This window comes from Diaphorina citri, unplaced genomic scaffold, assembly GCF_000475195.1.
Source record: "Diaphorina citri unplaced genomic scaffold, Diaci psyllid genome assembly version 1.1 scaffold834, whole genome shotgun sequence".
In the NCBI taxonomy this organism is placed as follows: domain Eukaryota; kingdom Metazoa; phylum Arthropoda; class Insecta; order Hemiptera; family Psyllidae; genus Diaphorina; species Diaphorina citri.
Window position 1 is genome coordinate 108,856 of NW_007378266.1, and position 23,443 is coordinate 132,298.

Below are 23,443 nucleotides of genomic sequence, written 5' to 3' on the forward strand. Positions count from 1 at the left end.
ACAATGGAGGTCTTATCGTCCCGAAAGCGAAGAGGCAAGGAAAGACAGGCTGGAAGAAAGCCAGTCGTTCCGAGAACAAACCTCTAAAACTGACAAGAAACAAAAATAAGGAAGATGTTTCAAAATTATTTATTGATAACCAGCCTAGTTTGCTTTGAAGGGAGCGCGTTTCCTTTATAAGTGCTAGAACGCGGGTTCGATTCCTGCCCGAGGTTCTGCAGAAGGTTGGCTTTCTCCTATCCTGCTTTACGAACTCCAAACACAGAGCCGAAAAAACTTCGACCTCGCCGGGAATCGACTGGACCTGTAAGCCTAAAAAATAAATAAATACATAAACAAACTCACCTTCCTCCTCTTTCCCTCCAGCCTTAGTTCGGGACACTCTCTGGCCCCGCAAGCTCCTCATCTTGTTCATCATATTGGACACAGTCTCCGTCTTTACTGAATTCAGCAGGATCTGCTTATACACACTATCCCTAGCACCACTAGCGCTGGTTGAGCTAGCGGTAGAATCCAACATACGCGAGCTTTTACGAGCTGCCGCTAGGGCGCGGGAGGCACGCCGACTCAAGGCGGTTTTGATTGGTCCTTTGTCGAATTCTTCGAGTTTATCGCTACCTGCTTTAGAGGTTTCTTTGTCGTCTTTATTTTCGCTTCTTTTGTGGGTGGTTTCTTTATCGGTAGTTTCTTTATGGTCTTTATTATCGGTTCCTTTGACGGTAGTTTCTTTGTTATCGATTCCTTTGTCGGTAGTTTCTTTATGATCTGTTCCTTTTTCGTCAGTTGTTCCTTTGTGTTCCGTTTCGTCGCCACTTGCTTTAGTTCCTTTCTCAGCTCTTCCTTTGTCTGCCTTGTCCTCAGAGCCTGCGTCTTCCTTATCCTTTTTGACTTCCTCTACAGGTTCCATCTTGGAGGCTGCCTTGGAAACGCGTTTCGTTTTGGTAGCATCACTGTCCGTTTTGGCATCTTCAGGCTCTTTTCTGGTAAAATCGTCTGATTTTTGAGTGGTATTGGAGGCGGTTTTGGCTTTCTTGTTAGTTGGCGATGTGTTTTGTTCGGACTGTTTGACTGTGTCTTCGGTTACTTTTTGTTCCGCGACTTTTTCAACTTTGTCTTCATTAGGTTTTGCAGGTTTGGCGTTTGCTTTGACATTAGTTTCGGTGTCTTTCTCTTCGGGTATCTTCGCCAAGGAACTCGGGCGTAGTCGCATTCGCTTCGTGGGCGTTCCAGTCTTGCTGTTATCCTTGTGGAAAATCTTGCTCTTCCTCTTGATACGACGGGTTTCATTGGGTTTTGCAGGTTTGGCGTTTGCTTTGACATTAGTTTCGGTGTCTTTCTCTTCGGGTATCTTCGCCAAGGAGCTCGGGCGTAGTCGCATTCGCTTCGTGGGCGTTCCAGTCTTGCTGTTATCCTTGTGGAAAATCTTGCTCTTCCTCTTGATACGACGGGACAGGATCTGCTTATACACACTATCCCTAGCACCACTAGCGCTGGTTGAGCTAGCGGTAGAATCCAACATACGCGAGCTTTTACGAGCTGAAAATCTGACCCACTATTTCGAGACACTGTAGTACCTACAGATTTCGGCAATTATTCATAATCCACGACAATTAAAAAGAAAGAAAGCTCCTTTTTGTGTTTAACCTAACCCTATAATAACACTGGTCACTTCTCATTTCTGACAGCTCCTTTTGTACAAATTTTCCATTGACGTGACTTTTGAACAATTACCCAGATTTTATCCACATTTATTCCAAATTTATCACATTATAATACCAACTTTGATCCATCAAGGTACAGATTTGACCCTCCAGTTCTGTGGGACGGTCATTTCCCGCAATTTATTCCCAAGATTGGAGTTACGGGAATTCATTTCCGTTTTGGTTTCTTCGCTCTGGAAGCCTGCTGTTCTTCTACCTCTTCTTGGTCCTCTTCATCAATGGTGTTGTCCATCCTAAAAGAAAAAAAAAAAATATATCTCAATGTTAAATAGCCAGCCTAGTTAGCTTGAAGCGTGTTAGCCTTGTAAGTGCTACGCCATGCGTTCAATTCCCCCCCGGGGCGGATTATATCCCAAAGAGGTAAGATTCGTAAGACCTTGGCAGTAACAGTTCCCTCTATCAAAGAAGAGGGAGGTAAGGAAAGAACTTTAAAAAGGGAGGAAGAGAAAAGGGAAGGTCCATGGTTTTCTAATCTAATTTCCCTTCCATAAAAACGACGGAAAAAAGAGAGATAAAGGCAGAAAAGAAGAAGGAAAGAAGGGGGAAAATTATGGAGAGGGAGGGAGAAAGGAGGAGAAACTTACATGGTTCTAGAACGGGTTGTTTTATTGGCTAGCGTGGACAGTTGGTTTCTGGTACCTCTTCTCTTATTCGTGATCTCATTGGTTGACGCAGGGACCGGAGAATCCTGAAATGTAGAGAATATTTCAAATAAGTTAGCTTGAAGCGTGTTAGCCTTGTAAGTGCTACATCGTGCGTTCAATTCCCGCCCGGGGCGGATTATATCCCAAACAGGTAAGGTTCGTAAGACCTTGGCAGTAACAGTTCCCTCTATCAAAGACGAGGGAGGGAAGGAAAGAACTTTAAAAAGGGAGGAAGAGAAAAGAGAAACTTACATAGTTCTAGCCTTCTAGCGGAAGGTCCATGGTTTTCTAATCTAATTTCCCTTCCATAAAAACGACGGAAAAAAAGGGGGATAAAGGCAGAAAAGAAGAAGGAAAGAAGGGGAAAAATTATGGAGAGGGAGGGAGAAAGGAGGAGAAACTTACATGGTTCTAGAACGGGTTGATTTATTGGCTAGCGTGGACAGTTGGTTTCTGGTACCTCTTCTCTTATTCGTGATCTCATTGGTTGACGCAGGGACGGGAGAATCCTGAAATGTAGAGAATATTTCAAATAAGATCATCAGATGAGGTCTCTCTTATTTTAATAACTTCATTAGTAGAAACTGTAACCCTAGTCAGGGCTGATTGAAAGGCTGACGAAAACGGGAAAGGGCGAGGAGAAAGATTAGTAGAAATGGTAACAGCGGAGTTCTTATCGTTCCATAATCGAAGAGAGGACACGATAGGAGACACTGAGAATGCCAGCCGTTCCGAGAACAAACCTCATCTGTTTAGGCTCAAGTTCGCCCCGGACGGGAATCGAACCCGCGACCTAGCGCTTACAAGCACAAGCGCTACCCTGCAAAGTTAACTAGGCTGGCACAGCTACCTTTGTAATTTACATTCACAGGGGGCACGGTTGGTCCACTGGTAACGCGCTTGCTTGCCATGCAGAGGGTCCCGGGTTCGAATCCCACCATCGACAAAAATTTGTACTCGTTTTTCGATTGCAAATATTTCAACGGGTTACTTTCTGGTGTTCTCGTGTTGACCCAGCACCTAAATGGGAAGTATTGTGTCTCTTCTCGCCCATCTGATGAGAGGCATACTACGGGATGGACATGCTACGACACAGGCCACATGCGTCTAATGTAGCAGTTGTTCCATTGCTACAAAATAAAAACGGCGGTGGAACACTCATCGTTTTTTTTTAAGGGATCGAACCCAGTACCACTGACCTGGTAGGCGGCTATCATACTGTGCGGGTTGCTCTGCGACGGATCGAACGTGAGTACATCGGACACACACACCCCGCTCAGTCTAAGCCGAGACTTGCTCAGGCCGGTCAGTAGGACTTTGGACGGGTCCAGACAGCGACAGGCTAGACCCGATGAGTGAATCACACGCAGTGCCCCGGTCAGCTGAATGATGTACGACCAGATCGTGCTCTCGGAGAGGAGAGAACTGTGGGGGAAAGGAGTGAAATTAGACAAAAGAGAAGAGGAGACTTTTTTTTCTCCAAGATTGTACCTCGGCACCGGTTTCGCATTACTTCAAGGCACATTCTTTTACATCCATGCCTATCCAAGAATTTTAAAATCAACTGTTTTTTCTTCAGATTTATTAATGAAATTAGAAATTAAAAATTATTCACTTCTCATATTTTTGGAAAATTTTAATTTGTTACATTGGTAAAGATTAATTACCGGAGGAGATGGTGAAACTGGGGAAAATACGGGACACGCGTGTCCCGTACGGGACATTTTGAAAAGTGCCCAAAATACGGGACGTCCCGGGAAATACGGGACGTCTGGCAACCCTAGTAGGTACTTACATTTTGCTCTCGTCTTCGCTTAACATTGGAAACTCTACGACTAGTATTAGCCTCGTCTTCCTTATCCGAAGGAGATACCGAGGCTCTGGAACTATTGGCGTCCGAAGAGGCTGAGAGGCGGCGATTTCTCAGCGGCCATGTCTTGACAATCGGCGGGGCGGGGGTTCGAGACGTCTTCGGGCGGGACTCTTGGATTTCCTCTTCTTCTTGACCTGTTTCAAAACAATACAAAGTTAATATTAGATAAATCCATTATTATTATTATTTTTGAAGAGATTTCATAGAGGGAACTGATAACAATGGAGGTCTTATCGTCCCGAAAGCGAAGAGGCAAGGAAAGACAGGCTGGAAGAAAGCCAGTCGTTCCGAGAACAAACCTCTAAAACTGACAAGAAACAAAAATAAGGAAGATGTTTCAAAATTATTTATTGATAACCAGCCTAGTTTGCTTTGAAGGGAGCGCGTTTCCTTTATAAGTGCTAGAACGCGGGTTCGATTCCTGCCCGAGGTTCTGCAGAAGGTTGGCTTTCTCCTATCCTGCTTTACGAACTCCAAACACAGAGCCGAAAAAACTTCGACCTCGCCGGGAATCGAACCTGTAAGCCAAATAAATAAATACACAAACAAACTCACCTTCCTCCTCTTTCCCTCCAGCCTTAGCTCGGGACACTCTCTGGCCCCGCAAGCTCCTCATCTTGTTCATCATATTTCTAGTTTGCTTTGAAGGGAGCGCGTTTCCTTTATAAGTGCTAGAACGCGGGTTCGATTCCTACCCGAGGTTCTGCAGAAGGATGGCTTTCTCCTATCCTGTTTTACGAACTCCAAACACAGAGCTGAAAAAACTTCGACCTCGCCGGGAATCGAACCCTGGACCTGTAAGCCTAAAAAATAAATAAATACATAAACAAACTCACCTTCCTCCTCTTTCCCTCCAGCCTTAGTTCGGGACACTCTCTGGCCCCGCAAGCTCCTCATCTTGTTCATCATATTGGACACAGTCTCCGTCTTTACTGAATTCAGCAGGATCTGCTTATACACACTATCCCTAGCACCACTAGCGCTGGTTGAGCTAGCGGTAGAATCCAACATACGCGAGCTTTTACGAGCTGCCGCTAGGGCACGGGAGGCGCGCCGACTCAAGGCGGTTTTGATTGGTCCTTTGTCGAATTCTTCGAGTTTATCGCTACCTGCTTTAGAGGTTTCTTTGTCGTCTTTATTTTCGCTTCTTTTGTGGGTGGTTTCTTTATCGGTAGTTTCTTTATGGTCTTTATTATCGGTTCCTTTGACGGTAGTTTCTTTGTTATCGATTCCTTTGTCGGTAGTTTCTTTATGATCTGTTCCTTTTTCGTCAGTTATTCCTTTGTCTTTTCCAAAGGGACTAGACTGTCGTTTATCACTAGAATAGTTAGGAGTACTGACTAGCCCTCTGATGGACACTTCGGGCTCTCTTTGGATTTTCCAAAGGGACTAGACTGTCGTTTATCACTAGAATAGTTAGGAGTACTGACTAGCCCTCTGATGGACACTTCGGGCTCTCTTTGGGGCGTAGAACGGCCAAATACCGTTTGAACAGACCTTTCAGGAGTTACTTCTTCGAGTTTCGTGAAGGTTCTGATAGATTTTTCTGAAAACTCCATTTTCTCATCGAGGTTTTCCGTGTGGCTGACTTCCATGGACTCTTCTTCTTCGTGAGGTTTGGGCTGTTGTTTCTTCTCATTCACATCTGCTGTTATTGATGCAGTCGTATTTGGTACATTTGCTGATGTAGTTGTTTCATTGGGTTTGCTTGTGTCAACTTCTGTAGCTAGTTCTTTCAAGGGACTAGCTTTGTTTGGAGTTGTTTCTTCTCATTCACATCTGCTGTTATTGATGCAGTCGTAATTGGTACATTTGCTGATGTAGTTGTTTCATTGGGTTTGCTTGTGTCAACTTCTGTAGCTAGTTCTTTCAAGGGACTAGCTTTGTTTGGAGCATTTGCCATCTCTACATCCTCACTGGCATCGATATTTTGTTCTTTGTTAGTCTCCTTTTCTGCGGTTTCTACGGATTGAGTGTCTTTCATAGTTGTATTGGCAGTTTCTACATTGCCAATACTTTCACTGTCTTTTATTTTATGGTCTTTATTATCGGTTCCTTTGACGGTAGTTTCTTTATGATCTGTTCCTTTTTCGTCAGTTGTTCCTTTGTGTTCCGTTTCGTCGCCACTTGCTTTAGTTCCTTTCTCAGCTCTTCCTTTGTCTGCCTTGTCCTCAGAGCCTGCGTCTTCCTTATCCTTTTTGACTTCCTCTATAGGTTCCATCTTGGAGGCTGCCTTGGAAACGCGTTTCGTTTTGGTAGCATCACTGTCCGTTTTGGCATCTTCAAGCTCTTTTCTGGTAAAATCATCTGATTTTTGAGTGGTATTGGAGGCGGTTTTGGCTTTCTTGTTAATTGGCGATGTGTTTTGTTCGGACTGTTTGACTGTGTCTTCGGTTACTTTTTGTTCCGCGACTTTTTCAACTTTGTCTTCATTAGGTTTGTCGGACGAAATGATTTCTATCTCCGATTCTTCACCTTCTTCTTCGTCTTCCATTCCATCTTGTTCCTCATCTATATCTTGTTCTTGACCGTTCGAGCTTCTTTGAACACCGTAATCGCCCTCTCCAACGTCGTTTTCCTCTTCCTCTTCTCCTTCTTCTTCTTCAAACGTTCCGTCACCGTCTTCATCATCATCCTCTTCATATTCCTCTCCTTCATTTCCTCCTCCTTCTTCGTCGCCATCATTCCTTTGTGTTCCGTTTCGTCGCCACTTGCTTTAGTTCCTTTCTCAGCTCTTCCTTTGTCTGCCTTGCCCTCAGAGCCTGCGTCTTCCTTATCCTTTTTGACTTCCTCTATAGGTTCCATCTTGGAGGCTGCCTTGGAAACGCGTTTCGTTTTGGTAGCATCACTGTCCGTTTTGGCATCTTCAAGCTCTTTTCTGGTAAAATTGTCTGATTTTTGAGTGGTATCGGAGGCGGTTTTGGCTTTCTTGTTAGTTGGCGATGTGTTTTGTTCGGACTGTTTGACTGTGTCTTCGGTTACTTTTTGTTCCGCGACTTTTTCAACTTTGTCTTCATTAGGCGTCGCCATCGAAATTCTCCTCGTTCGACCCTTCTTCCTCGGATACTTCTTCATCGTAATCCTCCTCCTCTTCTTCTTCCTCGCTTTCTTCTTCCGTGTCACTGTTCGGCTCTTGGCGTTTGGTTGGCGGTGGTGGGGCTTCGTCTTCGCTGTCGATAATGACAATGTCGGAATCTGAGTCTTCCTGGCGTTTTGTTTGCCCACGGTTAGTTTTTTCGCCCGGTTGGGACTTTTGTGACTGTTGGGAGTTAGACCCTGAGGAGTAGCTTGTTGATTGGGACAGTGAGTCTTCGTTGGAGTCATATTTTTCATCTTCATTTTCATCGTTTTCCTCTTCTTCATCTTCATATTTCTCTTCATCCTCTTCTCCATCTTCTTTTTCTTCATCCTTAAAAGACCTATTTTCTTCTTCACCTTCATTTTCTTCGTCCTTAAAAGACCTTTCCTTCGACGAGTCCAGATGGATTGTGTTCGTACTTGGCTGATCTGTGACGCCCGACGAGTCTAAATCTATGGTTTTATCGAGGCTCTTCCCCTCAGACTCAGCCTCGTTTGGTTCCGTTTTAAGACTTTGAGACACTTTAGCCTCTGACGCTTTCATTTCAGCGTTAGGAGATTCCTTCACGAAGGTTGCGTTGGTTTGATCGATGGTTACGTTGGCGAAACCCACGTTTTCCGACACCGTTTCATCCGCTTGAGCGTTTCCACTTCGCATGTACGATTCGTTCGAAATCGATTTCACCGCTTCAATTTTGAACGTTTTCCGACACCGTTTCATCCGCTTGAGCGTTTCCACTTCGCATGTACGATTCGTTCGAAATCGATTTCACCGCTTCAATTTTGAACAAGGGCAGCGATACGTTCACTTGGTTGGCTGACTCGGTGGTTTGTTCCGCGGGTGTCTCTTGCCCTTCACAACCAGGCTGAGGTTCACTAGGTTGTTCAACTGATTGAGGTTCGAGTGCCTGAGATTGGTTTGCCTGTGGGGTTTGATCGAAAGCCGTAGGCTGTTTTGCCTCTGGGGTCTGACCCTCCTTCTTCAGGCTTTGGTTGACCTTGGGCGAGAAGTCCCAAGAGAGGGACGCCGTAGTCGGCACCCCAGCAGGGCTGACGAACGGCTTGGTGGTCGTGCCAAACAGGGGGTTGGCGCCGAATAGAGAGCCTGTCCCAAAAGGGGCTGTGGGTGTGCCAAATGGGGCTGTTGTTGGTGTGCCAAATGCTGTTGAAGCCGTTCCAAAAGAGGCTGTTGTACTAGTCCCAAAAGAGGCTGTTGTGCCAGTACCAAAAGAGGCCGTAGTACTAGTTCCAAAAGGGGCTGTAGTACCAGTCCCAAAAGAGGCTGTAGCGCCAGTTCTAAAAGAGGCTGTCGAAGCCGCTCCAAAAGGTGTTGACCTGGGGCTGTTGTTGGTGTGCCAAATGCTGTTGAAGCCGTTCCAAAAGAGGCTGTTGTACTAGTCCCAAAAGGGGCTGTAGTACCAGTCCCAAAAGAGGCTGTAGCGCCAGTTCTAAAAGAGGCTGTCGAAGCCGCTCCAAAAGGTGTTGACCCCGTGCCAAACAAAGATCCCGAATTCGGCCCAAAGAAGCTGGCGTTTTCCGCTGTCTGAGCTGGCGACTGAGCCAAACCCTTCTGAGCATTGGCAATCTTCACTATATCATCCATATTCACGGAGTCCAGAATGGACTTGATTTGGATTGTGTCTATAGGTGGCGTAGTATTTGCCTCAGTAGGTGGGTTGCTTTGGTGGATAGGTCCGGTTTGGTGGATAGGTCCGGTTTGGTGGATAGGTCCAGTTTGGTGGACCTTCTGAGGGCTGGGGTCGTCACACACTTCCATGGGCTCGTCTTCGATGGGCTCTTCGGTCGCAACTTGATTGAATGTAGTCTCTTGATTGGATGTAGTCTCTCGATTGGATATCGTCTCTTGATTGAATGCTGTCTCTTGATTTTAGTTGCTTTGGTGGATAGGTCCAGTTTGGTGGACCTTCTGAGGGCTGGGGTCGTCACACACTTCCATGGGCTCGTCTTCGATGTGCTCTTCAGTCGCAACTTGATTGAATGTAGTCTCTTGATTGGATGTAGTCTCTCGATTGGATATCGTCTCTTGATTGAATGCTGTCTCTTGATTTTCCGACCGGACCGTTTCAATGTGTTCTCTAGTAGGTACGTAGCATCGCTGGGAAATATCTTCAAATATTTGATTATTGTCGGATTCTTGGGATAGGTACTGCGTTGGTACATTCGACAAAGTGTGGTAGCTCCCTGAACTGGTTTGTTCAGTCTCCAAGTCAACCTTCTCAGAATAGGTGTGTTCAGCAGACTGAGCATAGGTCTCAGGTACTGTGGAATGATTAGCAGAGGTGCCTTCTACTGTGGAATGAGTTTCAGCTGTATCTCTTACTGTAGAATGATCTGCAGATGTTTCTTCAACTGTGGAATGAGTTTTAGCAGCATCTCTTACTGTGTAATTTTCCACGCTCTCACGTCCGGAATTAGTTTCAGGTTCGGTAGAAAGATATTCCACAGCATCTTTAGTCTCAGTTTCAGGCTCTGTAGAATAACTTTCCACAGCATCTCTCGCTGTAGATTCCGCCTCACGTATAGTAGAACGCCTCTCAACAGATATGTCAGGCGTACCACTCCCGGCCACCACACCCGTGTTCGTCCCTTCCACCTCGCTAATCGGCTGCAACTTGGAAGTCGATCGTCGGGTGGCCATCTTTCGGGGCGTTTTCCCAACGCCCTCACTCTCCACAGAAGAAAGGGAGGAGACAGAAGAGCTTCTCAGGTTTCGACGAGGGGGGGCATCTTCTTCCGAGGCCGAAAGTCGGCGACTCCTACGGGGCGAAGCTGTAACACCCGCAGGGGTCGAAACATCAACACTAGAGGCTGCCTTTCGTAGAGATTTCCGGCCCGGCGTTTGAGCTTCAATCGCTTCCACCGATGGTTCAGAAGATAGATTCGATGGATGCGTTTCTTCCGCTGTAACAGCCGAAACATCACTAGAAACCGCCTTTCGCAGGGATTTCCTCGGCGTTTGACTCTTCACCGCTTCAACCGAATTCGCGTCACGCGCGGGTTCCGATCCCTGAGAAGATTGTGACGTCACGGAAGAGCTTCGTAGGCCTCGCTTCGGGTCACTCTCAGATCCGAGCGATAACGAGCTTCGCCGAGTGGACCGTCGGGGGGCGGGGCTTGAGTCCACGGAGGAACCCGAGGTTTTTCCACCGAATTCGCGTCACGCGCGGGTTCCGATTCCTGAGAAGATTGTGATGTCACGGAAGAGCTCCGTAGGCCTCGCTTCAGGTCACTCTCAGATCCGAGCGATAACGAGCTTCGCCGAGTGGACCGTCGGGGGGCGGGGCTTGCGAAGAGCTCCGTAGGCCTCGCTTCAGGTCACTCTCAGATCCGAGCGATAACGAGCTTCGCCGAGTGGACCGTCGGGGGGCGGGGCTTGAGTCCACGGAGGAACCCGAGGTTTTACGACTGCGTGTGACTCGACGGGAGGGCGTGGCTTCTCCCTCGGCAATGTTCAACTGAACTCGGGATTTTTCGGCTTCATCGGAAAGGTTCGACTGATCTCGGGATCTCTCGCCTTCAAAGTCCGACTGGACTCGGGATGTCTCGGGTTCAACTTCTCGACTGAACTCGGGATTTCTCGGCTTCATCGGAAAGGTTCGACTGATCTCGGGATCTCTCGCCTTCAAAGTTCGACTGGACTCGGGATGTCTCGGGTTCAACTTCTCTTTCCGCTTCATTGGGAATGGTCGACTGAGCTTGGGACTGTTTCTCGGCTTCAACTCGGGAGGTCTCGGCTTCAATGTTCGACTGGACTCGGAATTCTTTCTCCTCGGCAATGTTCGACTGGACTCGGGTTGATTGCCGAGTAGACTTCGGAGTGGTGGTGGGGGCGAGGGCGTTGACCTTGGTGGAGGCATGCTGACGAGGGGAGACACGCCGGGGGCTAGATTCAGGACTGTCTGCGGTGAGGAGAGAGCGAGATCCTGTGAAACCGAAACAATAACAATATTAACCAGTTGGTTCCCAAAACTTTTTCACTTTCTATTACTAAAGTATAGCGAAGCGAAGCTTTACTTACTAATAATGAGAAAGTATTGCAATCGGTCCGAATTTTCAAAATCGGGACCCCAAAACGGATATTTCCAACCATATCCGTTTTGGGGATATTTCCAACCATATGCCTACTGGTGTCAGGGGGTGAGCATAATGGCAGACTGGGAGGAAGACGTGGCGTGGGCCGTGGGTCAACCACACAGCCCAAAAATCCAGCAGCTAGTCCAAGGACGCGACCGTACCAATTTGGTACATACAAACAAACGAACCTTTCTTGGATTTCTTAGGCGAAGCCTCCTGCTCCTGAACTCCACCTTCTTTACCATCCTCTTCTCGACCGTCTCCGGACAGGGTCGGGACGGGATCGAAGCTGAAATCGAACGCGTAGCGACCTCGCTTGGTAGAGTTCTCCAGGAGAGATACAGAGGTGTCCGGACCTCGCTTTCTACTTTGATCATCTGAAAATATCAATGCAAAAATAAATGGTCACGAACAACGATCTAATCTGCCCCGGTGGCGTAGTGGTCAAGACGCTCGCCTGGTAATCAGGAGGGCGTGGGTTCGATCCCAGCCGAGGTATGGAATTTTATCAAACGACGCAGTGCTGACATCACGAGAACTAGTGACGTCACCAAATACCGACGACGTGGTCGTGACGTCACACGAGTACATGGACGATGTTTTGCTGACGTCATTCAGAGGGGTGGAATGCCTGGAAATGCTGGTGTTAGATTGTTGAGTGGTATTGATGGAGTGTTGAGTGGTATTGATGGATTGTGGAGTAGTATTGATTTGTTGAGTGGTATTGATGGCCTCTACATCCTCACTGGCATCGATATTTTGTTCTTTGTTTGTCTCCTTTTCTGCGGTTTCTACGGATTGAGTGTCTTTCATAGTTGTATTGGCAGTTTCTACATTGCCAATACTTTCACTGTCTTTTATGGTTGCATTGATATTGTCTAGTTTATCTACACATTCAGCCCCTTCTTTACTGCTGTCTACATTGCCACTGGTAGTTTTATTTAAGGATGTATGGGCCACAGCTGTTTCACCTTCATCCACAACTTTAGCTTCTTTTCTTTCATCTTCTAACTCCTCCATCTGTCCACTCCGTTCCAGTCGGGTCTGCGAAAGCGGATGTGTGCTTATCAGATATCAGACAGACCTGACAAGCGAACCTGATCAGGTGTACCTGTCAGGTCTACCCGATACTGAGTGGCTGGCCTAATGATTGTGAAGTCCCCTTTATTTCGGTTGTATACTCGTACCTATCTGCTATGGTTATAGTAACCTTCCAGCTGAACTATCAACTCTATAAAACTGCGTCGGTAGCGTGGTGGTCATGACGCTCGCCTGGTAATCAGGAGGACTTGGGTTCAATCCCGGTCGAGGTATTAAATTTTATTCTCAACACCGTTTAAGAATTATGCATGAATGCTTGTCACAAATGTCGTTCACCGCAAATACTGAGTGGCTGGCCTAATGATTGTGAAGTCCCCTTCATTTCGGTTGTATACTCGTACCTATCTGTTATGGTTATAGTAACCTTCCAGGAATCGAACCCGGGACCACCTAGTGTGATAAACAACGGGCTATGGAGGAGTTGAAAATTTTACAGAGAAATCCGAAGATGATAATAATAGTGCTTATTTATGCTTCTCGAATTCCTATTCCTTTACACCAGCAGTATCATTATTGTGGTCAATTTTTCAAACAATCTAATATATAAAAATGAATGTATGTGTGTTTGTTTGTTCGAACTTTATGCCTGGCCAAACCGATCATCCGATTGCTATGAAACTTTGTCAACTTATTGCTTGCACCCTCGTGAAGGTTATAGGCTATTTTCGGGTTCGTTTTTGTTAAGCTACGCCGAGCAAGACCACTAAATGAATGAGTGACATAAACGGCCATGCCTTGAGGATTTACTAGCAGAAATCTGGAACGAAGCGACGGGTTTCGGCTAGTGTTGATTATAAAATTATACACCTCGACCGGGATTGAACCCACGTCCTCCTGATTAGATGAGATCTATTTACTTACTCATCAAGTGAATCATCAGCGGATTGGAATGACGACTCTGATGATACCTCCTTGATAACACTGAGCTCACTTCTAATTGGTGCTCGTCCCACTACATCATAGCTGGAATGAAAATAAAACGTACGAGAAGTTAGCCATGGATAGCAGAGAAAGAAGTAACCCCATACGACGGGCTTTATCAACGTCCTTTTCTGACTCGGGATTTTTCGCACTCCCTGTCGCAACATCGGTAGCTTTTGAACTCCCTGTGGCACTGCCTTCGGTTGACTTTGAGCCGATGTCTGCCGATCCCTCGCTCGGCTCCTCTCGTTCTTCGTGTTTTTCCGCACCAGATGTCTTCGGAAACTCGGGCACAATCAGTTTGGTTTCATTCATATCAATATCGAACATATCCTCCTCGTCACTGTCTAGATTGAAGTCCGTCATTTGGGTTCTCTCGTGTTGCCACGACCGCTTGTCGTCTTCATCTTCGCTGTCGGAAAATTCCTCCGGGAGCTTCGCGCCGGCCAGCGCGCGCGTAGCCCGGGTCGATTTCGGCGTGGCTACTCGGGCGGACTGGGATTTCGCCGGTGTCCGCTTCGGCGTGCCGTCCAAATCAAAACTCGGCGTGCGAGTCCGCGGGCCAGGCGTTTGCCCTCGCCTCACCGGCGTACCTTCGTCTTCTAACACGGAGGTGTCCGAGCAGACAGACGGAGTGCGGTTTCTCAGGGGGTACCGCGTGATGAGCTCCTCTCGCCCGTCTAAATTCGAGGTCTCGCGTTTGCCCTCGCCTCACCGGCGTACCTTCGTCTTCTAAGACGGAGGTGTCCGAGCAGACAGACGGAGTGCGGTTTCTCAGGGGGTACCGCGTGATGAGCTCCTCTCGCCCGTCTAAATTCGAGGTCTCGGAAGACAGAGAAGGTGTGCGGCGTCGGAGCGCTCTGCCTGTCTGAGTTGGGGTGCTAGGGGTTCCTCCATCGACGGCGGTAGCGGTAGCCTTCCTCGCAGACCTCCGCAGAGGGGTCAATTCCTCCCCAGTGGAAACTTTCACAGGCGTCATCTCGTTTTTCTGAAGAACTTCCTTGACCAATGGTGTGGCTTGTGTACGGCCTTTGCGGCCAGATTTTTGCGTGTCACTTTTCGCAGCGGTTTTTCCTGGGGTCACCACGGTGGCGGTTTTGGCTTCAGGTGGTGTTTTCTGTGTGCTAGGTTTCTCGTTAGTTTTGAGTGGTGTACGGAGGCGGATGGAACGTCTAGTGTTGGTAGCGATGGGTTCACTGCTGGATTCGGTGGTTGCACTAGATTCATCGGACGCCTTTGGTGACTTTTTCTGTGCATTTGATCCAGTCTTAGTGGATTCATTAGGTGATTCTTCGACCTCTTTCTTAGAATCATTGGAACCTGCAGGTATTTCTTCAGTTTTACTAAGAGGTTCTTTTGATTCTCTGGACAATCCTTCAGGCTCGTTACGTTCTATGTTACCTACTTCCTTTGTTTCACAAGGTACTGCTTCGTCACCCTTTTCTTTCAGTTCTTTGGTCACTGGACTAGTTTTACAGGGAACTTCTTTATATACGCCCTTGGATTCACAATCTACATCACGAGTGATAACTTTAGATACTGTCTTGGATTCACTATCTAGACGTTCTTTATCTTCCATAACTTTTGCTGTTTCCACCACTTTTGCTGTCGTCACGGGTGCACTTTGCTCTGTAATCTTTTCAGATACTTCCAATTGTTTTTCGTTATCAACCGTTTCTGGTACTACATCATTAATGACTTCCATTTCCATAGGCGTTTCCTCAACTTCAGGTTTGTCTTCTGAGTCTTGATAGTTTTCATTGATAACCAGAGCGTTGCTATCTTCATCATCCACCTCCATCTCTTCATGTACAATCTTTCCACCGCTTGATTCCTCAAATTCCATTTCATGTTCGACTTTACCAGCGGTTGTGGCCACCGCTTCTGCGTTTGTTTCTTCATCGGTTGACGTTGTTCGAGTTTTCGCTACATCCGTTTTTCTCACCGTTAGACTTTTTTCAAGGTTTTCCTCAATTAGGTCATCCCCTTTCTCGATCGTATCGTTAATGCTATCAAACAGTCTGCTGTTCATAAAGGAAACGTTTTTGGCAGTTTCGCTGTCAGAGTGGACGCTTGTGTCCATTTTATTCGTTTTGTTTAGACTACCAGAGAGTTTTTCCAAGTTCGCTTTGTTCCCAGATGAAGTTTCTTTAGGGGATTTCTCCATAGTTCCAAGTTTTTCTTTATTAGGTGACATAGTGTTAGGTCCTTTAGGTGACTTTTCATTTAGAAGCCCTATACTCTTGTTGTTTAGAAGCCCTATACTCTTGTTGACAATCTCGGCTTGAGTTTTATCCATTGATTTCTCGTCTACAAATTCCCCTATGCTTCTATCAACCTGACTACTCATTTGGAACACATTAACATTGTCTACAATCGACGTTTCGCCTTCCGAGTCACTATAAGGCAGGAAAACCGTCTGGTCCTTAAACTTGTGGCTCATCAGGGACTTGCTCATTGGACTGTCCACACTCTGATCCGGGAGCACCAAGGATAAGCTACTCTCGCTCAGGTCTTTGACTGGCGGGGTGACTTCGAACTCGGAGTCACTGTCGGGTAGGAACACGGTTTGTTCAAAGGTTCTTCTGAGGAGCAGGGACTTGCGGGGGCTTTTGATGTCGGATTTTTTTGGACTCGGGAGTCGATCAGACTTTTTGACCTCATTGATTTGTACAACGTTCTTCAAGTCATTTTCCTCAGCCTCATTAACCTCATGTTTCTCAATGCTTTGAACTTCGGGTTTCTCGTCGCCTTTGCCCTCATTTTCCGGGCTGACAGCTTCCAATTTTGAAGCCGTTTTGCGTTCATCGACATCAACGCGGCTTTCATTCTGACTTGGCAAGTCGGCTAGGACAGCACTTTGGTGATGGCCATGCCTCGGGATGAACTAGAATTCAGCTAGTTTCAAATAAGATCATCAGATGAGGTCTCTCGTATTTTAATAACTTCATTAGTAGAAACTGTAACCCTAGTTAGGGCTGATTGAAAGGCTGACGAAAACGGGAAAGGGCGAGGAAAAAGATTAGTAGAAATGGTAACAGCGGAGTTCTTATCGTTCCATGATCGAAGAGAGGACACGAGAGGAGAAACTGAGAATGCCAGCCGTTCCGAGAACAAACCTCATCTGTTTAGGCTCAAGTTCGCCCCAGACGGGAATCGAACCCGCGACCTAGCGCTTACAAGGCAGGCACGCTACCCTCCAAGCTAACTAGGCTGGCACAGCTACCTTTGTAATTTATATTCACAGGGGGCACGGTTGGTCCACTGGTAACGCGCTTGCTTGCCATACAGAAGGTCCCGGGTTCGAATCCCACCATCGACAAAAATTTGTACTCGTTTTTCGATTGCAAATATCCTCAGCCTCATTAACCTCATGTTTCTCAATGCTTTGAACTTCGGGTTTCTCGTCACCTTTGCCCTCATTTTCCGCGCTGACAGTTTCCAATTTTGAAGCCGTTTTGCGTTCATCGACATCAACGCGGCTTTCATTCTGACTTGGCAAGTCGGCTAGGACAGCACTTTGGTGATGGGGTGGCAGCTTCCAATTTTGAAGCCGTTTTGGGTTCATCGACATCAACGCGGCTTTCATTCTGACTTGGCAAGTCGGCTAGGACAGCACTTTGGTGACTTGCGTTTTCAGATTGAACGTCAGGATGGGCGAGTACATTGGTTGTTTTTTTCGCGTGCGATTCCATACGAACGGATCTTAAAGTTGAAAGTTTAGCATCATATTGATTGAAGGTATTAGCATCAAGTTCAACCACTTTTGCAGAAGTAGAATCTTCATTTGGTACAACCACAGAAACGGTATTTCCTTCTACATTAGTAGAAACGAGATATTCTTTTGGTATAACCACATTTGCAGGTACACCAATATCATTCGGTCCAACTGTTTTTCTTTCATCGGTGGTAAACGTTTTATCAGTTGCATCGTTGGCAAGCCGGGAAACCGCATTATCCGCTGAATCACACTCGTCGTCATAGGCGAAGAAATCATTCTCAATCGGCTCCACACAAGGAGTGACTTTGGCGCCTAATGTTCGCAATACATTGACTGCTTCAACTGAAGAAGTGTTCAAAGGTTCGCTGAAGTGGATGCTTAGATCGGCTTTTCCAAAGGGACTAGACTGTCGTTTATCACTAGAATAGTTAGGAGTACTGACTAGCCCTCTGATGGACACTTCGGGCTCTCTTTGGGGCGTAGAACGGCCAAATGCCTTTGCCCTCATTTTCTGGGGTGGCAGCTTCCAATTTTGAAGCCGTTTTGGGTTCATCGACATCAACGCGGCTTTCATTCTGACTTGGCAAGTCGGCTAGGACAGCACTTTGGTGACTTGCGTTTTCAGATTGAACGTCAGGATGGGCGAGTACATTGGTTGTTTTTTTCGCGTGCGATTCCATACGAACGGATCTTAAAGTTGAAAGTTTAGCATCATATTGATTGAAGGTATTAGCATCAAGTTCAACTTTTGCAGAAGTAGAATCTTCATTTGGTACAACCACAGAAACGGTATTTCCTTCTACATTAGTAGAAACGAGATATTCTTTTGGTATAACCACATTTGCAGGTACACCAATATCATTCGGTCCAACTGTTTTTCTTTCATCGGTGGTAAACGTTTTATCAGTTGCATCGTTGGCAAGCCGGGAAACCGCATTATCCGCTGAATCACACTCGTCGTCATAGGCGAAGAAATCATTCTCAATCGGCTCCACACAAGGAGTGACTTTGGCGCCTAATGTTCGCAATACATTGACTGCTTCAACTGAAGAAGTGTTCAAAGGTTCGCTGAAGTGGATGCTTAGATCGGCTTTTCCAAAGGGACTAGACTGTCGTTTATCACTAGAATAGTTAGGAGTACTGACTAGCCCTCTGATGGACACTTCGGGCTCTCTTTGGGGCGTAGAACGGCCAAATACCGTTTGAACAGACCTTTCAGGAGTTACTTCTTCGAGTTTCGTGAAGGTTCTGATAGATTTTTCTGAAAACTCCATTTTCTCATCGAGGTTTTCCGTGTGGCTGACTTCCATGGACTCTTCTTCTTCGTGAGGTTTGGGCAGTTGTTTCTTCTCATTCACATCTGCTGTTATTGATGCAGTCGTATTCGGTACATTTGCTGATGTAGTTGTTTCATTGGGTTTGCTTGTGTCAACTTCTGTAGCTAGTTCTTTCAAGGGACTAGCTTTGTTTGGAGCATTTGCCATCTCTACATCCTCACTGGCATCGATATTTTGTTCTTTGTTAGTCTCCTTTTCTGCGGTTTCTACGGATTGAGTGTCTTTCATAGTTGTATTGGCAGTTTCTACATTGCCAATACTTTCACTGTCTTTTATGGTTGCATTGATATTGTCTAGTTTATCTATACTTTCAGCCCCTTCTTTACTGCTGTCTACATTGCCACTGGTTTTATTTAAGGATGTATTGGCCACAGCTGTTTTACCTTCATCCACAACTTTAGCTTCTTTTCTTTCATCTTCTAACTCCTCCATCTGTCCACTCCGTTCCAGTCGGGTCTGCGAAAGCGGATCTTTCTCTTCAGTATCCATCTCATATCCTTCCAGCCGACTATAGTTGACCGGTATTTCCGACAAATTCGCTTCCCCATCCGACATATACGATTGGTCCCTTCTCGGCCGATCGTTCAGCGATTCGGGTACTGTTTGGTCTTCTTCTTCTTCTTCTTCTTCTTCGTCGGACGAAATGATTTCTATCTCCGATTCTTCACCTTCTTCTTCGTCTTCCATTCCATCTTGTTCCTCATGTCGGACGAAATGATTTCTATCTCCGATTCTTCACCTTCTTCTTCGTCTTCCATTCCATCTTGTTCCTCATCTATATCTTGTTCTTGACCGTTCGAGCTTCTTTGAACACCGTAATCGCCCTCTCCAACGTCGTTTTCCTCTTCCTCTTCTCCTTCTTCTTCAAACGTTCCGTCACCGTCTTCATCATCATCCTCTTCATATTCCTCTCCTTCATTTCCTCCTCCTTCTTCGTCGCCATCGATTGGTGCTCGTCCCACTACATCATAGCTGGAATGAAAATAAAACGTACGAGAAGTTAGCCATGGATAGCAGAGAAAGAAGTAACCCCTGAATAACTGGAAAGGAATTTTAACTGTGTTGAGCATAAATGCTTGTCACAAATGTCGTTCCCTGCTTAATGCACTACGCTAAATTTTATGACTTGGCGTTTTCCGACACCGTTTCATCTGCTTGAGCGTTTCCACTTCGCATGTACGATTCGTTCGAAATCGATTTCACCCCTTCAATTTTGAACAAGGGCAGCGATACGTTCACTTGGTTGGCTGACTCGGTGGTTGGTTCCGCGGGTGTCTCTTGCTCTTCACAACCAGGCTGAGGTTCGCTAGGTTGTTCAACTGATTGAGGTTCGAGTGCCTGAGATTGGTTTGCCTGTGGGGTTTGATCGAGTGCCGTAGGCTGTTTTGCCTCTGGGGTCTGACCCTCCTTCTTCAGGCTTTGGTTGACCTTGGGCGAGAAGTCCCAAGAGAGGGACGCCGTAGTCGGCACCCCAGCAGGGCTGCCGAACGGCTTGGTGGCCGTGCCGAACAGGGGCGCCGTGGGCGTCCCGAACAAAGGTGCGGCGCCGAATTGAGAGCCTGTCCCAAAAGGGGCAGTGGGTGTGCCAAATGGGGCTGTTGTTGGTGTGTCAAATGCTGTTGAAGCCGTTCCAAAAGAGGCTGTTGTACTAGTCCCAAAAGGGGCTGTAGTACCAGTCCCAAAAGAGGCTGTTGTGCTAGTACCAAAAGAGGCCGTAGTACTAGTTCCAAAAGGGGCTGTAGTAACAGTCCCAAAAGAGGCTGTAGCGCCAGTTCTAAAAGAGGCTGTCGAAGCCGCTCCAAAAGGTGTTGACCCCGTGCCAAACAAAGATCCAGAATCATTGGAACCTGCAGGTATTTCTTCAGTTTTACTAAGAGGTTCTTTTGATTCTCTGGACAATCCTTCAGGCTCGTTACGTTCTATGTTACCTACTTCCTTTGTTTCACAAGGTACTGCTTCGTCACCCTTTTCTTTCAGTTCTTTGGTCACTGGACTAGTTTTACAGGGAACTTCTTTATATACGCCCTTGGATTCACAATCTACATCACGAGTGATAACTTTAGATACTGTCTTGGATTCACTATCTAGACGTTCTTTATCTTCCATAACTTTTGCTGTTTCCACCACTTTTGCTGTCGTCACGGGTGCACTTTGCTCTGTAATCTTTTCAGATACTTCCAATTGTTTTTCGTTATCAACCGTTTCTGGTACTACATCATTAATGACTTCCATTTCCATACGCGTTTGGAATCATTGGAACCTGCAGGTATTTCTTCAGTTTTACTAAGAGGTTCTTTCGATTCTCTGGGCAATTCTTCAGGCTCGTTACGTTCTGTGTTACCTACTTCCTTTGTTTCACAAGGTACTGCTTCGTCACCCTTTTCTTTCAGTTCTTTGGTCACTGGACTAGTTTTACAGGGAACTTACTTCCTTTGTTTCACAAGGTACTGCTTCGTCACCCTTTTCTTTCAGTTCTTTGGTCACTGGACTAGTTTTACAGGGAACTTCTTTAAATACGCCCTTGGATTCACTATCTACATCACGAGTGATAACTTTAGATACTGTCTTGGATTCACTGTCTAGACGTTCTTTATCTTCCATAACTTTTGCTGTTTCCACCACTTTTGCTGTCGCCACGGGTGCACTTTGCTCCGTAATCTTCTCAGATACTTCCAATTGTTTTTCGTTATCAACCGTTTCTGGTACTACATCATTAATGGCTTCCATTTCCATACGCGTTTCCTCAACTTCAGGTTTGTCTTCTGAGTCTTGATAGTTTTCATTGATAACCAAAGCGTTGCTATCTTCATCATCCACCTCCATCTCTTCATGTACAATCTTTCCACCGCTTGATTCCTCAGATTCCATTTCATGTTCGACTTTACCAGCGGTTGTGGCCACCGCTTCTGCGTTTGTTTCTTCATCGGTTGACGTTGTTCGAGTTTTCGCTACATCCGTTTTTCTCACCGTTAGACTTTTCTCAAGGTTTTCCTCAATTAGGTCATCCCCTTTCTCGATCGTATCGTTAATGGTATCAAACAGTCTGCTGTTCATAAAGGAAACGTTTTTTTCAAGGTTTTCCTCAATTAGGTCATCCCCTTTCTCGATCGTATCGTTAATGTTATCAAACAGTCTGCTGTTCATAAAGGAAACGTTTTTGGCAGTTTCGCTGTCAGAGTGGACGCTTGTGTCCATTTTATCCGTTTTGTTTGGACTACCAGAGAGTTTTTCTAAGTTCGCTTTGTTCCCAGATGAAGTTTCTTTAGGGAATTTCTCCATAGTTCCAAGTTTTTCTTTATTAGGTGACATAGTGTTGGGTCCTTTAGGTAACTTTTCATTTAGAAGCCCTATACTCTTGTTATTTATAAGCCCTATACTCTTGTTGACAATTTCAGCTTGATTTTTATCCATTGATTTCTCGTCTACAAATTCCCCTATGCTTCTATCAACCTCACTACTCATTTGGAACACATTAACATTGTCTACAATCGACGTTTCGCCTTCCGAGTCACTATAAGGCAGGAAAACCGTCTGGTCCTTGAACTTGTGGCTCATCAGGGACTTGCTCATTGGACTGTCCACACTCTGATCCGGGAGCACCAAGGATAAGCTACTCTCACTCAGGTCTTTGACTGGCGGGGTGACTTCGAACTCGGAGTCACTGTCGGGTAGGAACACGGTTTGTTCGAAGGTTCTTCTGAGGAGCAGGGACTTGCGGGGGCTTTTGATGTCGGATTTTTTTGGACTCGGGAGTCGGTCAGACTTTTTAACCTCATTGATTTGTACAACGTTCTTCAAGTCATTTTCCTCAGCCTCATTAACCTCATGTTTCTCAATGCTTTGAACTTCGGGTTTCTCGTCGCCTTTGCCCTCATTTTCAGATAGGTCCAGTTTGGTGGACCTTCTGAGGGCTGGGGTCGTCACACACTTCCATGGGCTCGTCTTCGATGGGCTCTTCAGTCGCAACTTGATTGAATGTAGTCTCTTGATTGGATATCGTCTCTTGATTGAATGCTGTCTCTTGATTTTCCGCCCGGACCGTTTCAATGTGTTCTCTAGTAGATACATAGCCTCGCTGGGAAATATCTTCAAATATTTGATTATTGTCGGATTCTTGGGATAGGTACTGCGTTGGTACTTTCGACAAAGTGTGGTAGCTCCCTGAACTGGTTTGTTCAGTCTCCAAATCAACCTTCTCAGAATAGGTGTGTTCAGCAGACTGAGCATAGGTCTCAGGTACTGTGGAATGATTAGCAGAGGTGCCTTCTACTGTGGAATGAGTTTCAGCTGTATCTCTTACTGTAGAATGATCTGCAGATGTTTCTTCAACTGTGGAATGAGTTTTAGCAGCATCTCTTACTGTGTAATTTTCCACGCTCTCACGTCCGGAATTAGTTTCAGGTTCGGTAGAAAGATATTCCACAGCATCTTTAGTCTCAGTTTCAGGCTCTGTAGAATAACTTTCCACAGAGCAGTTGTTTCTGCTCATTCACATCTGCTGTTATTGATGCAGTCGTATTCGGTACATTTGCTGATGTAGTTGTTTCATTGGGTTTGCTTGTGTCAACTTCTGTAGCTAGTTCTTTCAAGGGACTAGCTTTGTTTGGAGGGAAAAAGGAAAAGGGTATTAGGAAATGGAATAAAATAAACAATCATAGAAGAGAACAGATTTTTTAAAAGAGGTTTGATAGAGGGAACTGTAACTCCCAAGGTCTTGTCGTCCCGAAATTGAAGAGAGAAGGAAGACAGGATAGGAGAAAGCCAGCCGTTCCAAGAACGAACATTATCCGTTCAGGATAAAATCCGTCCCGGGCGAGAATCGAACCCGCAGCCTAACCTTCCAGGAATCGAACCCGGGACCACCTAGAGTGATAAACAACGGGCTACGGAGGAGTTGAAAATTTTACAGAGAAATCCGAAGATGATAATAATAATAGTGCTTATTTATACTT

The 23,443-nt window shown here is 46.0% G+C and overlaps 2 protein-coding genes across 2 annotated transcripts in view; both read right to left on the bottom strand.

Moving 5' to 3' along the window:
• The window catches only part of LOC103512410, a 29,834-nt gene extending 9,111 nt beyond the window's left edge, over positions 1 to 20,723 (bottom strand). Inside the window, exons 1-6 of the mRNA XM_026825878.1 lie at positions 19,618 to 20,723; positions 19,196 to 19,463; positions 17,651 to 19,115; positions 14,177 to 16,184; positions 13,547 to 14,046; positions 342 to 1,449 (exon numbers count right to left, since the gene is read on the bottom strand). Of these exons, the coding sequence (XP_026681679.1) occupies positions 342 to 1,449; positions 13,547 to 14,046; positions 14,177 to 16,184; positions 17,651 to 19,115; positions 19,196 to 19,463; positions 19,618 to 20,723 (6,455 nt within the window). The remainder of the gene's footprint in view (positions 1 to 341; positions 1,450 to 13,546; positions 14,047 to 14,176; positions 16,185 to 17,650; positions 19,116 to 19,195; positions 19,464 to 19,617) is intronic.
• LOC113468749 lies at positions 1,544 to 4,864 on the bottom strand. Its single transcript, XM_026825883.1, has 4 exons — positions 4,794 to 4,864; positions 4,161 to 4,372; positions 2,306 to 2,409; positions 1,544 to 1,954 (listed from the first exon to the last, which is right to left on the bottom strand). Exons 1-4 carry the CDS (start codon positions 4,861 to 4,863, stop codon positions 1,870 to 1,872), a joined length of 471 nt encoding a protein of 156 aa, XP_026681684.1. The 5' UTR covers position 4,864; the 3' UTR covers positions 1,544 to 1,869.
• Positions 20,724 to 23,443: the final 2,720 nt, after the last annotated feature.